The sequence below is a fragment of the Quercus robur genome, chromosome 2 (assembly GCF_932294415.1).
Source record: "Quercus robur chromosome 2, dhQueRobu3.1, whole genome shotgun sequence".
Classification (NCBI taxonomy): Eukaryota; Viridiplantae; Streptophyta; class Magnoliopsida; order Fagales; family Fagaceae; genus Quercus; species Quercus robur.
Window position 1 is genome coordinate 632,685 of NC_065535.1, and position 16,782 is coordinate 649,466.

The 16,782-nt window shown below is 36.5% G+C and overlaps 2 protein-coding genes across 2 annotated transcripts; both read left to right on the plus strand.

Annotated features, from left to right (window-relative positions):
- Positions 1-1,586: 1,586 nt before the first annotated feature.
- Positions 1,587-2,138, plus strand: LOC126716153 (leucine-rich repeat extensin-like protein 1). Its single transcript, XM_050417183.1, has one exon. The coding sequence runs from the start codon at positions 1,587-1,589 to the stop codon at positions 2,136-2,138; it is 552 nt and encodes a 183-aa protein (XP_050273140.1).
- Positions 2,139-8,435: 6,297 nt separating this feature from the next.
- On the plus strand, positions 8,436-16,782 carry LOC126707958 (conserved oligomeric Golgi complex subunit 8). Its single transcript, XM_050407726.1, has 12 exons — positions 8,436-8,764; positions 8,846-8,998; positions 11,866-12,014; positions 13,256-13,333; positions 13,433-13,526; positions 13,630-13,704; positions 13,887-14,183; positions 14,787-14,854; positions 14,952-15,006; positions 15,174-15,312; positions 15,832-16,016; positions 16,113-16,782. Exons 1-12 carry the CDS (start codon positions 8,612-8,614, stop codon positions 16,407-16,409), a joined length of 1,743 nt encoding a protein of 580 aa, XP_050263683.1. The 5' UTR covers positions 8,436-8,611; the 3' UTR covers positions 16,410-16,782.

Consider the following 16,782-nt stretch of genomic DNA (forward strand, 5'->3'; position numbering starts at 1 on the left):
AACATGGATCTGTATTCTTTCCTGACTTTGTATCCATTAAAACAAGTGCTGCTTTGATATGAGGTTTTACCTTCTGCATAATATCCTCTTCAATTTGACACACCCTAATCAGGTTTCCTTTATGGCTATATAATGCAGTTGTGTACTTGAGATGATGTTCAACACCATCATGGACTAATACTACATAAATGGTTGCTGCCTCTTCAAATAAATGATTAAAGTCACAATTCCCTGACAGTTTAAGCTTTTTGAACAAGCGAAAATTTATCAGATTAGTGGTAATTTATCAGGTTAAACAAAATGAAAATGTTATTTGCACATTATCCCAAGAAGGTATTGTCTTTAACAATGGAAACATTCAAAATGGTGGGGTGGTCAAGATTATCGTCTAAGAATCCTCAAGTCATCCAGGGTGGTGCACCACTCGATTCTTATATGGCATGTCCACTTTATGGATAATAATAAAATCAAATAAGAATTTCCTCGAACCTGCAATGGAACAGGACATACAGAAGTCCCCCTTGCAAAGAAAAGTATAAATAAAGAAGAAGCATAGTGTGCTACCGTGAAAAGAGAATTGATCCACACATTGATGGATTATGTTTGGAGAAAGGCATAAGAAAAAGAAAGAATTAGATTGTCAAAGAAGCTTTGCTTAGGATTCCCTCCCCATGAAAATGAAAGAATACAATATTAAATGCTTCAAACTCCAAGGAGATAATAAAGTAACCATGACTTGTATTTGACAGTGTCCTATACCCGTGATTACACACCGTTTTATGGGTCCCTCAATTATTCATCATACGCTCCATATCTTAATATCACTTTCAAGTTTCAAATGGTTCATAAAGTAATAAGCAATAGGACGAATTATTATCACAATAATTATACATTGGAGGTCTTCTAGGTGGGACATATTTATCGCAAAATCAGCTGAAGACTTCATGATGTTGGGCCCCAGATGGTCAATCTTTCTTGCTTTGTCCATTTACACATAAATAAATTACCAGTCACCACCGAAAGAAAAAATGTACTGTGAACCATCTCAATTCAAACAAACTAGAATTATCTGCTTATTTAAAGGCCACCAGTTCAGACTTTCCTATTCTGAACATGAACACTCTTTGTGCATTCCAAGTTTAATTCTAAGAAGTCAAGGCCAATATTAGCCTTTTTTTACATGTTTTAAGGATATTGGGTGTCCAAAATATAGCCCTTTAAGAAATATTAAATCAGATTGTCTTTTACTTGTTTCTTTTGATCTTTTAGATATGTTTTGTGTATCATACCACCTTTTTTTCTACTACCCCCCAAAAAGAGAGAGGGAAAGAGAGGAGAGAGACATAGTAAATAGAACACTTGAGAAACCAAATACAAAAAGGGTATTAGGAAATGTCCTCCTTAACAGAAATACACACCAATTCATCATTAAAGAAGAAGCCTCTAAATTTAACTTTTTAAAAGAGTCATCCACACACATGTATAGGTTAAAGTAACCTATCTAGTACTAGTTGGCCTCATTTGGTTCCGTCCCAAAAAAGTCCCAGAGCACATTAAGTATGACAAGTTTCAGTCCCAAAGACACAATGCCTTATACCATTCCAATTCAGATGGGTCACTGCAACCACTTGGCTTCTATGAGAAACAAATGGTGTTCTTGGTTCTGCAGGATATGGATCATGGGGCTGCTAATATTTGCGAATGTAACATCTGAGGATCAAATTGGAGCTCCCTCATCCGGTTCACTATGTATCAGTGATTGTGCCACATGTCCTGTCATATGTTCACCACCACCTCCTCTGCTAGAGTCATTTCCACCACCATTACCTCCAGTGCACCACTCACCACCCAAGTCCTACTACTCCAACCCTCCTCCACCAGCATCACTGCCATCATCACCACCAGCATCACCGCCAAAGTCTTCCTCATACCCTTCATGGGGAACTCCTCCACCTCCCTTCAAGTACTACAACAATATGCCTCCTTCAGGTAGGATGCCACCTATGGCAGGACCCAATGATTACCCCTATCCTTACTACTACTTTTATGCCTCCAAGGCAGCTTCTTCCCTTCCACTTGATGCTTCTTTTTACTTTATGTTACTATTTTTCTTTCATCGTGTCTTTTATTTTTGGTGAGTGTTGCAAGGTCCCAAGTTGTTCTATGGGAAAATCTAGCTGATAAATTTGAAGGAGCCATTGTACTTAAGTTTATTTGCTTCCTTTTGTTATATTTAGAGATAAACTTTTCTTTTTTCTTTTTTTGAATGGTTTAAGATGTATTTATTTGATTTGTATAGTGTGTTTGTTGTGAGAAAATAAAGTACAAGCATGCATATTATACATGGCAGTTTTGTTTAGCAACCAATCGTGGAGACGAATTTATGGTTCTTATGATGGATGTATTGCCTGACCAAGAACTTAACTTTGATGGCAATCAGAGTATACCAAGAATTTTTCTTTAGATTTTACTCAAAACCAAATAAGATATATTCTTCGATCAAGAATTAATTAAATTTTCCCGCAATTTCCTGGAATTGAACTTGAACATCTATGTAATCATGTATAAGTGGTGAAAAAGCAAGTGCAGCTGGTGTTTCTTGACTTTGTTCTATTTGATATCCAAAAGTGAGTCATTTTACAGGTTGGAAGAAGAAAAGAAGTCACTCTAGTCTAGTAGCAACTATTAGTCAATTTTCTTTGGGGTGCGCATGCATTGCAATGATGACATGATTCCTTATAAACATGATTTGTTGAAGAGAAAGTTAAATTCTTAGTGGGGCTGGTCCACAAAATAAGACTTTCTTTTTTTATCAGAGAAGATAAGTATAAGCAGATTTTTGAAATTAACCCAAAAACAAACTACTACCATCAAAAGCTGCTAAAATTGCGGTTTGGTCGTTCATCACCATTGGTTTTTCCAATTTCTGATGCATCAATTGTTACACTTTTATATTTATTTATGGAAAGCAGTAAACTTTTACACCCGACAGAAACCAGAATTACAAAAGTTGCATATCAAGATAAAGGTTCTGCACAAGAAGAGTTAGATCAACAAAAACAGGAGTAGAGCCTAAAATGAAAATACCAGCAAGGCAATTACCAAGGAACATGAGAGTCTGGCTCTAGCAGTGCCTCAATGCATACTTTTGCATTGCTCTCAATTAGAGCTTGGCTAATGTTGTGGTTGATCACACCTGCTGTGAGGCCCAATTAATTTGCTTTTGCTTCTGCTTGGATAGGGACGTTGGTTAAGTGCAAGAGTATATAAAAGAATGTTGATTATCCAATGGGACGGCAACTGGCGGGGTGGAGTTGGATCATAGGTGCCCTCCTCTTGTCCCATTCCTTCTTTAGGGTGAAAGCAGGACAAATTGGGTTTGGAATGAGTTGAAGATGTTTTAATAATCCTGATTAAATGAAGAAACATAAAAGGAAATGACAACCATCAGTTTTGGAAATGATAATAGAATATATATATATATAGAGGGTTGAATTCAAGTTATAATTGGTGTAATTTTAAGTAATGTTACATTACTTAATATTTTTTAATTGGATTCAAATATTGATAAATCCACCGTTAGATTACATTATCTTCATATATTTTCTATACTTGCAAAATTTTAAGGTGATAAAAAATTAATAGTTATGTCATCAATTAAATTTTTTTTTTTTTTTGAGGGGGAAAACTGAAACTTTATTATTGTAAAAGAGCTAAATCAACTTGTACAATAGACTGAATGTGTGGTGGAATATCATCTATCCACGCTAAAAAATCAGATATGTTTAGGGCATATTTTGCAGACTATGAGCTACAGCATTGCCATCCCTTTTTGTACGAGAATATAGCAATAAATCAAAATTTTGGGACAAACATTTGACATCCTCTAGAAATAAACCCGAAGGTGTTAATACCCTGTTTTGTCTCGCAAAGCATGTATTACTTCCAATGAATCTCCCTCCAGAATAATGCGTTGAAAACCAAGGTCTTTTGCAAAGGTTAGGGCCTTAGCAGCTACTCAATCTCCACTACCTTAAATGATTGATGTATTTTCTTCGCACATGAAGCTAGAACCAAGTCGTTAACATCTCGAACCACCACCCCAATACCAGACCTCTTTTCCTTTGAACACGTCGCCCCATCAAAATTAATTTGAACCACTTCCATTGGAGAAGGACGCCAGTGGTTTTGAGCTGTATGAGCAGCCCGCCGCCTCTGAAATTCCTGCCCCTGTATTGACCTGTGAAAATCGTCCAAGTTGGATTTTGCAGCACCCGCGACCTGATGAAGATCAATGGCTGATTCTTGTACCTGAACCCAATTCCTTTGGTTCCAAACTGACCAAGTCGTGATTGCAAAAAGATCCAGTTGCTTCCCTTCTGTTATTATCCATGAAACTAGGTCTTTGAAGTCCATAAAACCGGTGGAATTTTGAAATCCCACACTGCGTGGTCAGCCCAGACGATGTCAAGCTCGGTGCAAGTCCACAATGCATGAAGAAGGTCTTCAACATCAGTTTGGCAGCATTCACATATAGAATCTCCAGTGATAGTGCGTCTCATCGAGGCGTGTTTTGTCAGTATTGCATTTCGGCAGGCCCTCCATATAAACATTTTAACCTTCTGCAGAACTTGCATCGACCAAATTGCGTTCCATACATGCTTATCTTGAAAAGGTGGAACCTGGTTTGTGACTTCCATTTCAGCTTCTTCCTTGAGGAAATAGTAGCCAGATCTGCATGTGTAGACCCCATTCTTGGTGTACGGCCAGAAAAGCACATCCTCAGCTTCAACATGACTCAGCGGCACTGACTTGACTAACTCAGCATCTTCCTCATTGAATAAACCATCCACCAAGTCTGCCCTCCATTGCTGCGTGGACTGATCAATCAAGCAAGACACCGTTGAGTTTTCAAAGTCCTGTATGGGGCAGATAGGAAGATATGGTGGATGTTTCCTTGGTAACCACCGTTGTCGCCATATATTAATTTTCTCCCCATTTCCAACCCTCCATCTAACTCCTCTTTGAATAATATCCCTTCCTCTAAGAATACTCTTCCACGCATAGGAACCCATTCTTGAGTCAACAGCTTCCATGATTGTAGTATTTAGGAAAAAAACGGGCCTTGAATACTTGTAGAATAGAGATGTTTTATTGTGCAAAAGTCGCCATGCTTGCTTTGCCAGTAGAGAGTCATTGTACATAGCTAAATCTTGAAAACCCATTCCACCCATTGATTTGGATTTTGTCATTTCCTCCCACTTAATCTAATGAATCTTTCTACAATCACCACGTTGCCCCCACCAAAAATTTTTTATTAGGGCTTCAATCAATTGTTAAAATTCAAGTTTTTGTAGTTTGAAATAATGCATAAAAGATGAGTTTATGGATCAAATGGTAAATAACATCCGATTGATATAAAAATTGGCATGCATGTTAAGAACATATAGAATATATATTTCAACGGTTAGATTTTTAAAATATTAATTTAATAACAAGTTATTGGGTGGTGTAATATTGCTTAAAGTTACACTATGTGCAACTTGAACCTAACCCATATATATATATATATAAGATTAAAGGGTAAATTCCACTCACACTCCTTAAGGTTTGGGCTAATGCCAACCAGGTCCATAAGATTTCAAAATCGACCACTTTAGTCCCTAAAGACAACTTTGTCCTTAAACACCGTTAGCCCTCTGTTAGCTTCTCTTTTCTCGGTAACTCCTTCGTCTCTCTCTCTCTCTCTCTCTCTCTCTCTCTCTCTCTCTCTCTCTCTCTCTCTCTCTCTCTCTCTCTCTCTCTCTCTCTCTCTCTCTCTCTCTCATACTTAGATCCCTTCTTTTCAATTCAGCCACCCATCAATATAGGAAACATGTTGTAACATTGAAACTAAGCAAGGAATTGAAATAGGTGTGCTTGAAAATAGAGAAAATTGCAACTTGAGGAACGAAATCAAGGAGATTGAGAGCGAGATCTTATTCTTTTTGCTGTTTGGAGATTTTGTCATCTGGGTTTGTGGGTAAATATATGTCTTGAATGTGGTAAAGATCTTCTACTACAATTGTGGGTTTGCCCATTGGATCTTCTACTACTATTACTTGGTTGTTGCTCATCTTTCTCTCCCTCTCCGTGAAAATGCGAACTAAGAAAAGTTAAGCCCAAATCTAAAAAACCCAGCAAACCCACCACCATATCTCAACCCATAACCACCCCCACTACAAATCTACCCATATCAGAACCCATCACCACCACCGAAAACCACCATTGTCCACAAAACTCAGCCAAATCCACAACAATGAAACCCAAATCCTTCAACAAAATCAAATCCAAAAAACCTACAATAAACCCACCACTCTATCGGAACCCACAACCACTCCCACTGCAAATCCAACTCTGCCTATAGATCTATTAGTTGAGACTAAGGTTTTAAAAACCGGACCGGACTGGCCTGTTCAACCGAGAACCGACCATTGATCCGGTCTAATAAAGTCGCCCATAATCAGTCAACAACCGGCCAAAATGGGTCAAAAACCGATAAAAATCGAGAATCGGGTGCCAAATCAGTTCATTGACCGATTTGGTTTTTAAAACCATGGTTGAGACCATAACTACCACCTCACCACCATCGCCACAAAGCCCACCACCACGAACCAAAACCATAAATAAGAACTTAAACCACCGCAGGCCCATGCCCACACCACCTAAATCAAACCATCGTGGACCATCGCCTTCAAGCTCCTCTTACTCACCTTCAAGAACGTCGCCACGGTGTTAGGCTCGGTAGAGAGTGGTGTGGAGGACTTGACTGTAAGGAATTAACCCAAAATTCCCAACCCTTGAGGAACAAAAAATAGAGAAAACACATGCCAAAGTAAAACAATCGTACGCACAAGACAATATTCACGTGGTTCGGCAATTTGCCTATGTTCACAAAGTTGCAGGATTTCACTATTATCAGAGAAAAATACAAAGTGCAGCAATACAGTTTTTCTGTCTCTCAAAAAACTACATCAATCGAAACCCTAATCACCAAAGCTGCGTTTTCTATATCCTGCTCACAAGATTCAAAATTGGCCCAAGCCTCCGCTCCATGGACTAAGCCTCAGAAAATCTCCCATTAAAAACCATACAACATTATTCGGGTCGGGTCAGATCGTTAACCGGATCAAACATAACTAGGCTCCACAAAGCCTAACACTGACTTGGCTGAACAAATGTGTGATCCAATGGTGGAGTATGTGAAAGGGCTTAGGGATAATACTGTGGGTTGTGGTGGGTTTTAATTTTTGGTTTGAGATCCATGAAAGAGGGACAACAGATAAGAGAGGAGAGAGGCTTGGATGAGAGGGAGAAACAAAGGGATGAGAGGGAGAAAGAGAGGAACCAAAGTTCCAGAGAGAGAGAGAGCATAGATAAGTTTTTGAGAAAAAAAAAAAAAAAAGAGTAATGGAGGTTAACGGAGTTAGAATTAAATTGTCTTTAAGGACTAAACTGGTCAGTTTTAAAATCTTATGGACCTGGTTGGTATTAGCCCAAATCTTAGGGGGTGTGAGTGGAATTTACCCAAGATTAAATCAAATATATAGTATATATATGGCTTGAGACTATATTAAATAAAATATGTACATATACATTTAGGGTGGGGCAAACAAAAGCTATCTTTGTCCCATCACCTCTTTAAAGTGGAGAGATCTATGGGTAGAATGTGTTAGGCGAGACGGGTTAGTTTTGTCATCCTACAACAAGGACAAAAGCGAAAATCTTTTAAGCTCAATGGGCCAAGTTAGAACTTGAATATGGTAGTTATAACCGCATTTACCAAATGAGCATCGAGTTGTAATATTAGGTTGCTAATATGTTATTCTATCGAGTAAATGATCATTTACTCAACAGAAATATTGGGTTGTCATTTACTCATTTATTGTATTGAGTAAATTAATTTGTTAATAGTTAATTAATTAATATACTTTTTTATTTATTTATTTATAGAAACAAACATATATTTGAAAAAGAGGAAACGAGATTCTAACACAAAGGCACGCTACAGACTCTACTTAAAGACTATAGTAACGTTAAGGTTAAATGACGAACTCTATTGTGTATTTGGTGTGCCTTTACGTTAGAATTACATTTTCCCTCCTTTGTATATGCGTTTATTTTTATATATTTAAAAAAAAAAAAAAAAAGCATAAACTATAACTTTCTACCATGATAATTCGAGATTAATTCGTAAAGTTCATTCCAACATTAAAATCAATCCATAAATTAACCTTGTCCTTTGCAATTAAAAAAAAAAAAAAACACTAATATTCAAAATTTTGTAGTTTAGAATATAGGTACAAATTTTACTCAAGAAAGTTGAAGTGGCAAAAAAAAAGGAAAGCCAAAGAAAATTTATAAAATGATAAAGTAAAGTAGGCGAAACAAACGGTGAAGATGAGATGATGACGTTGATCTGAAAAGAAAAGTGAAAACCGTTGAAATCCATTAGGACCCACTCCCAACAGAAGAAGTAGCCTTGGATTGGCGCTTACAACTCTCACCTCACTGGATCCAAATCCAGATCCGATTCTCAGAGCTCATCGATCGGAGCAGATCTTCCTTGGAAATGGACTCGGAAAATGCAGCAGAGGAAACGACGCCGTCGTCGCTGTCGAGCCTCATCTCTCTCGCCTTCGCTTCCGCCTCCTCCTCCTCCTCCTCCGCTCAACAACCTTACTTCTCCGAGCTCCTCTCCTTCAATCTCGATCGTCTCCAAAAGGTTTTGGTTTTGGCTCTCTCTCACTCTCTCTCTATGCTTTTGTTTTCTTGTGTGAGTAAATTTTGATACAAAAACTTGTAGGAGCCGGAGCTTCTTCGAGTCGATGCGGAGCGGATCCGGAGGCAAATGCAAGAGGTGGCTGTTGGAAGCTACCGAGCATTCATTGCCGCATCCGGTGCATTGTCTACTATTGGAGAACAAGTTTCTGCTATCGATAGCTATCTTGAATCTTTGGTATTCATTCTTCTTTTTTATTTTCTTGTTTTAGATGCCTTACTACTGTATTGTATTTTGCTGCTTCGGTTTTGTTCGTAATGTGGATTTATGGTAAATTTTGATTTAGATTTGAATCTGAAGTAGGAAATATATATATGGTTTCTGATCTATTCTGGTTAGGTTTTATGATTAAAATAGAAGAACAATGTGTAAAACCCCAAATCCTGGACCAATCGACCAAACAAAGTTTTCAATTGATCTAATAAGGAGCTCTCCATTTCTTCAAAAGTAAGTCTATTTTGCCCCTTCCGAGCAAGCCAGCACCATGTTCCACATATCTGAGCCACGTTTGCCAAACCAATTTCTCCTTCTAAATAGCAAAGAAGCAACATTCCTTGGCATAACCCAATGAATCCCAAACGTCCGAAAAACATCACCCCACAAAGCATAAGCAATGTCACAATGGTTTAAAAGGTGAGCAGCCGTTTCCCCATGACTACAGCGCATACAACACCAATTAACCAATGACAAACCCCTCCTTGTGAGGTTAAACCTTCACATAACAAATGCCTTGATGGAGAAAAGATATGGTACTTGTTAGTAAATCAGAGTTCTTGTTGGTAATACAAAAGTGACAGAACCAATTGAAGAAATAGAGTACATGTTGCTATTGTAGCTGTAAGGTTAAGAAGGGACATGAATCTTATTTTAGAATTTAGGTGGAAAACTTCAGTTTAATTATCCATCTATCTATCTATAAATGATTTTATAAAGGGTAAAGCTGAAAGTTATCAATTTAGACACCAAATATTATGACTTAGTCAATTTTAAGCTAACTAGAGAAATTAAGTCCAATTGTTCAAGTTATTAACCAGTTGACATGAGCATGGATAGATAAGCATAAAAACAACCCCAATCATAAAAATCAAGCACCCACAAGAACATTGAAGTGAAGGAGAGAAGAACCTGAGAATTGGGCAAAAAAAAAAAAAAAAAACTCTTTGGGGCCTCTAGCACCAAAAGATCCACTTATCAAAAGAATAGTTGCAGTACATTACATATCACTTGCAAAACTCTCCAAGCTGAGTAATGAATATGTACTCAAGCCTCCAGCTCTTGCTAGCAACCGATTCCTCGAATCCTTTTTTCTTGATGGTCTCTGGATCATGGGATTGCTCCAATGATTCCCCAACACCAATCTAGACCATGAACTCTGAAGCTTTCTTTTGAATCTCCTCTCATAGAATTTGGCAATTTGAGAGGGAGAAGGTAGAGAGAAGAGAAGGGTTTTAGCTCTAGGGTATATGTGTTTGCTCTAGCTCTTCAAGTGGAATTGGATGATGAAATTTGTGGGAAATAAGGATTATATAGTGAGGGTAAAAGGCTGGAACAATGGAGAAATTTGTAACAGAATTCTCTCAGGTTTTGGCATTTTTGTATGACTGAGAGAGAGAGAGGCAGAGGGGTGAAATCTCTGATCTAACTGAATTTCAAAATCTGGATTTGCCTCTTATTTCACCCAACACTTCCAATCTTGTATGAGCGAGATTCTGCAGATATGAACTTCAGTTTTCTACACTAACATTTCACATACCCATACAAATTTAAACTCACAACGGTACATGAACATAAAGAAATTACAAATTCAAATTACATCCAATTTGTCATGTAATTAGCCAACCACATAACGTCCTAACAGTTACTTGAGTGTTGCAGTTTAGGTTCTCCAATTAATTCAACCATGTGGTTGCATTGAGTAATGGATCACATGATTGTATATATTGTCATTGGAAAATGATAATGTTGTTTGTGTTGCATTGATCAATACAACTATTTGGTTGAATCTAATAGGGTATCTAAGGTTCAACACCTAAGGAATTGTACCTAAATTTTACCCTTGTATGAATAAGTAATTTTGTATTAGTTATGATGTGAACATAATGATGTATTGTTCTTCTTGGTTAGGCTTGTTTGTTGTGGAAATCTCTAAGACAAACAATGCAGGAATACACTAAAGTTGTTCATGTTGCCAATGAGCTTTAACCTTTAAACCTACTTGGTTTTTCCATTATAAGAACGGGGTGAAGGGTGAGGTTCTGGATTCAAGACCCATTAGGTGCATGTGTAGATTATCAATTAAAAGAAAGTAAATAAAATTGAAGTTGGTCATTTGGATGATTTTAATAATTCTAAGGCTATGTTCATTACACAAAAATGCAAGAATAATTAATTTTTGAAACATCATGAAAATTTGAATTTTTTTGGAGGTAAATTCCCACATCTTACAATGCCTATGAATATACCAATTTTCATGAAACGCAAGGATTTTAACTCTCACATTTTAGGTAGGAAATGACAGTTCTCCCATGTCTTGTATTTGTAAGTAATACTAATGTGAGAGTTAACTTCAACTTTTCATTGAAAAAATAACTACATATAATTAAATTTAAAATACAATTCTTTATATTTCATCCAAATATGTGTTATGAACATTCATGTGTATTTTTCTCATTTAAAAATTATTCATAATGGTCAAATTATTAATTCTCTTAACTGATTATGTATAAGATCAATTTAAACAATCAAATCTTATATATATATATATATATTTTTAAATAGTTTTTCTAAAATATGATGTTAATTAAAATTTCAAGCATATTAAAAAAATATTAATTTCAATAACTCTCACTTATCTCCCCCAAAGAAGAAGGAGAAGAAGAAGAAGTAGAAGAAAACTGTTGAGGACACTAGTTTTTATGAGATTAAACTCTCAATAAACAATAACTCTTGAGATTTGAATTTCTTAGCAACCAAACAGACCTTAAATAATTGTGAAGTATTTGTTGACAAAAGGTATACTGATATGTAATTTTCCTCCTTTGCAGATAAATGAGACCCCAAATTTGACGTCTGGTGGCACTGAATTTTTAGAAGCTGCAGAAGAGATTTTAGAGAAGAGGAAGATGAACCAAACATTGCTTGCAAATCACAGTATAGTGCTTGACTTGCTTGAAATTCCCCAGCTTATGGACACGTATGTGTTTCAGTAAATTTGAATGTCACTTGTTAAAATTGAATCACTAATCCACGAATAAAAGGTCTCATATAGTGTATGCCAAGTATGAAATTTGAATTTATTTCCTGAAACTCCTTGTGCATTGTTGATTGAAAATATTATGAAGATTGATTCATTTTGTTGTTTAGAGAAGTTATCCTTCCATTATATGTGCAACAAGTTGATAACGTGCACTTGGTTTTCTCTAACTCTAGCAATCAGATAGTTGCCTTGCCTTGGGGTTTAGACAGTTCATTTGTCAAAGCGGGGAGAAAATTTTGTCTTTGTCTTTCTAGTGTTGAATCAACCACATTTATGTATTGTATGTTTGATATGTTTTTGGCGTTAAACATTTAATGTTATATCTACAGCCCTTAAACTATTTGAGGTGATTGATGTGTGAATGATGATGGGGAACTAGACAATGGTGTTTTTTTTTTTTCCGAAGTAACTGAGAGATAATGAAATGCTTAAGTAGGAGAAATAATATTAAGAATCAACTGATGTAATGTCATGTTTATATGCATTTACAAGATTTTTTTTGGGGGCCTTGGGGAAGGGGGGGGGGGGGTGTCGGGCTGTAAATTGCCCTCTATTTGTGCTATTTGGAATGGGAGGATCTTTGAGAGGCCTAGCTGCAGACTGAGGATATGGAAAGTAGAGTTATTCTATTGTTTTTGTGTTTACTTAAAAAAAAATTGGGATGGATATTTATTGTTGACCTTTGTGGGTGTCTATTATGAGTTGTTTATGGAAAGTGGCATGATGATATTTTTTTTCTAAAAACTGGTAAAGAAAAATCATTTGGTAATATTTTTGAAAAGTAATTAGCATTTTTGTTAAATGTTAAGAATTTACTCACCAACAATGGATTGTTGGCTTTCATTATTCGTGCAATTATTGTTCCTTTTGTTAGACAGGTTTATAATTTAGTATACTATATTATTCAGAAATCAGGACCGCAAATATTACAATTTGAATGCCATACTATCATCATCCTTTCTGCAGATTATTTTGAATTGAAAGATCATATTTGTAAATAGTGAATTGCTTTTCCCTAAGAAAGCAGGATACTGGTTATTTCATATGAAGTAACATTTTAATGGCATTGTTTTTGTTGGTAGACGGGCATAATTATTGTAAGACCTGTCTTTCTTAGTGCAGCTATTCTTCTCATATGATATTTACTACAAAGCTTAATGACTCTCTTCTTTATGCAGTTGTGTAAGGAATGGAAATTATGATGAAGCTCTTGACTTAGAAGCGTTTGTTTGTAAACTTTCAACTATGCACCCCAAGTGAGTTATATCTGTTTTGTTCTTCTCACTAGCTAGTATTGTTTTGGCTGTCAACTTTGTGGAAGGCCGCTTGCTGAGGCTCTGACCTTTATCTTTAAGGTTACCTGTTATTCAAGCACTGGCTGCAGAAGTCAGGCAGACAACCCAGTCTCTTCTTTATCAGCTTCTCCAGAAACTTCGCTCAAATATTCAGGTATTCAGTGGCATAGTTCTGTTGGATCATTTACATTGATGCTACTTGATTCATTTTTGGAAAAAATTATATGTTTTTGTGGATGTATCCTTGTGTATTGCAGTTACCAGAATGCCTTCGTATTATTGGATATCTACGTCGAATAGGAGTGTTTAGTGAGTATGAGATGCGTTTGCAGGTATTTGTGAATGCTTATAATGCGTAATTTATAATTGTGTTAAATGTGATGCTAAAAACTTGATATTCAACACTGGTTGCTGATAGTGCTGCTGGTTTAATGAACTTAAGTGGCTTTTGTTCTTTTTATAGTTGATAGTTCTATGCTTGAATCTGACCAAGATTATTTTTCAAGCGTTACAGTTTTTGAGGTGTCGAGAGGCTTGGCTTACTGGACTTCTTGAGGATCTGGACCAAAGAAATCCGTATGAGTACTTAAAAGGGATGATAAACTGTCATAGGATGCATCTTTTTGATGTAGTTAACCAGTATCGAGCAATATTTGCTGATGATACATCAGGAAGTGAAGAAAACTATGACGGTGGGCTTATTTTTAGTTGGGCTATGCATCAGATTACCTCACACCTTAAAACTCTTAAAGTAATGCTCCCAAAGATAACTGAAGGTGGATCTCTCTCAAATATCTTGGATCAATGCATGGTGAGCATCTTCCATTTAGAATTCAATGCTTGCTTTGCTTGTGCATTTATTCATAGCTTTTGATAGAAGGGATAAACTGTATCTTGAAATTAGCCACATCATATTTTTGTGATGGCATGACTACCAATTTGGATGGAGGATTACATTACTTACAATGAAGAATTTTAGTGATAAAATTGAAAAATTTTAAATTGTAGGGGCCAACTTAGAATTTACTCTATATGTCAAGAACCGAAAGTACAGTATAGCTTGTTAGGAATATATCCCTAGGGCTCTTTTTATTTTCCTGGCTAAATTATAGAATAACTCCTCCCCCCTCAAATCCCCACCCATAACATGTCAAACTACATACCTTCACTAGGCTATAAGGTCACTCCCGGAATGTATTCATATAAAATATCATTGTTTGTGCAGTTCATGACTTGAGGAGGAATGTTGTCTTTCACTTTTAGCTTTTCTTTCCCTTTGAAAAGTATCCATTTTATTTTTGCATATGGCAATAATCATAGTCTGTAATTCAATGTTTTTCTGTTTTACATGGACATATTTTCATGAATCAGGACTGTTCAGAATTTGTTGACTGTTCTTTTGTGTTATTGACAGTACTGTGCTATGGGGCTTGGTTGGGTTGGGCTAGATTTTCGGGGCCTGCTTCCATCACTTTTTGAAGAGTAATATTCTGTTTTATATATTCATTTATCTCTGCCCATAATAATCCTTCCATTTTTTTGGTATCTTATATTAAAACTGAGTTTGGTCACTTTATAGGGCAGTTCTCAACTTATTCTCAAAAAATATGAGTACAGCAGTTGAAAATTTTCAGGTAAATTGACCAGAGGTGAAGTTTAATATTTATTTCTGATTTTAGCAAGATATTTTAATATATGTACCTTATGAATAAGAGGCACGTTTGGCTGGTAATTTCACTTTGTACCAGCCTAATGCCTTATATTTGGTGTTATGTAACTTGATGTTGTAACTCTACTCTAGGTGGTCCTGGATTCACATCGTTGGGTCCCACTACCAGCAGTTGGCTTTTCAGCAAATAGTGTTGGTGATGATAGTCAGGAGGATGTCACTCCGCCATCTTATCTGATGGAACATCCGCCTCTTGCTGTGTTCATCAATGGTAAGTTCAATGTATGCTTCTTAGCTGGGTGCCATTTAGAACTGATTGTTCTTCACCCTCCATTGATAGTTTTCTTCCTGTGAACCTTGGTGGTTGTAATATGTCTACACTAAATTATCAGTTGGTGGCTTCATATGAAGTGGAATTATTCAGATTAAAGGTTTCCTCCCCCTGGGCGCATGGTGGGGGTCTGGGAAGATTTGATAGTAAAAATTTGCAAATAGTTACATAGACAACTCTCAACTCTCATCATCACATTTATTGATGACCTTTTTTTCAGTCTGATGGCTGAATTCCTGTCTGGGAATTGGCTCTTCCCATTTGTTCTTTGTAATGTGTAGAGTTTTGCCATTTACCCACAGCTATTGATTGGAAGTCCTCTGATGGTGTTTGGTTTAGACTGAATGGTTGCTATTGATTATTATTTTATAATATAATAACACATGATGTTTTAGAATATTTTTTCTTTGTTCATTTCTTATCCTCTTTGGCATTCGTCTCACTTTCTGGTGGTTGTAGGTGTATCTGCAGCAATGAACGAGCTACGTCCTTGTGCCCCTATAAGTTTGAAACATTTACTTGCTCAAGAATTAATTAAGGGGTTGCGGACGGTTTCTGACTCTTTGTTGAGGTACAATACAACTAGGATGCTCAGAGAAAGTGAGTCTGGACTTTTTCTCGCTCTTTGCCGGGCATTTATTGAGGTGCTATTCTTACTCATTGAGCTGATTGCAACTGAAATGTGTCTATTAATCATATTGACAGCTTCCTCTAATATTTATGAACCCTCTCCTTTATAGGTTGCTTACCCACATTGTGCTACATGCTTTGGCCGTTGTTATCCTGGTGGAGCTGCTCTTATCATGGATGCAAAGAACTTATATGATGGACTTGGCCGCCTTCTGAGAGTCTCTCCCTCAAGAGATCTTATCAAACCAGCCAATACTGCAGAAGCAAAGAGCATATCAGAAAATGGTGACTTGCCAGTGGTTGAAAATGGACTTATGCCTGGTGTTGAACAAACCGAGGGCACTGATGCTGATGAAAAGGAGAAGAGTCCTACTTTGCAAACCGATGAAAGGCACAGTGATGTGTGAAAGCACCTCAACGAGCTATAATTTTTCAGCTTTCCGTACCTTAAAACAAAAGGAGAGAGGAGTAGAATAAAACTGGGTCTTATCAGTAGCTTGTAATTATTTCTGTTCGAAGATAGATCAATTTTTTTAAGAAGTCAAAACCGAGATGTATATTAGAAGAGGAATAGACTATCTCAGAGAGGTATTTGAGCGTAGATCAGCAAAAATAGTTAGAAAACTTCATCCTGTGTCTTTTATAGTACACATTCTTTTTTTTTTTTCTTTTTTTTTTCTTTTTTTTTTTTCTCTTACATTTCATTCCATACAATGAAAGGCTATTATTTTTGAACTCTGATTATATGCTTTATACATAAGATGAACATCAGTTTCTTTA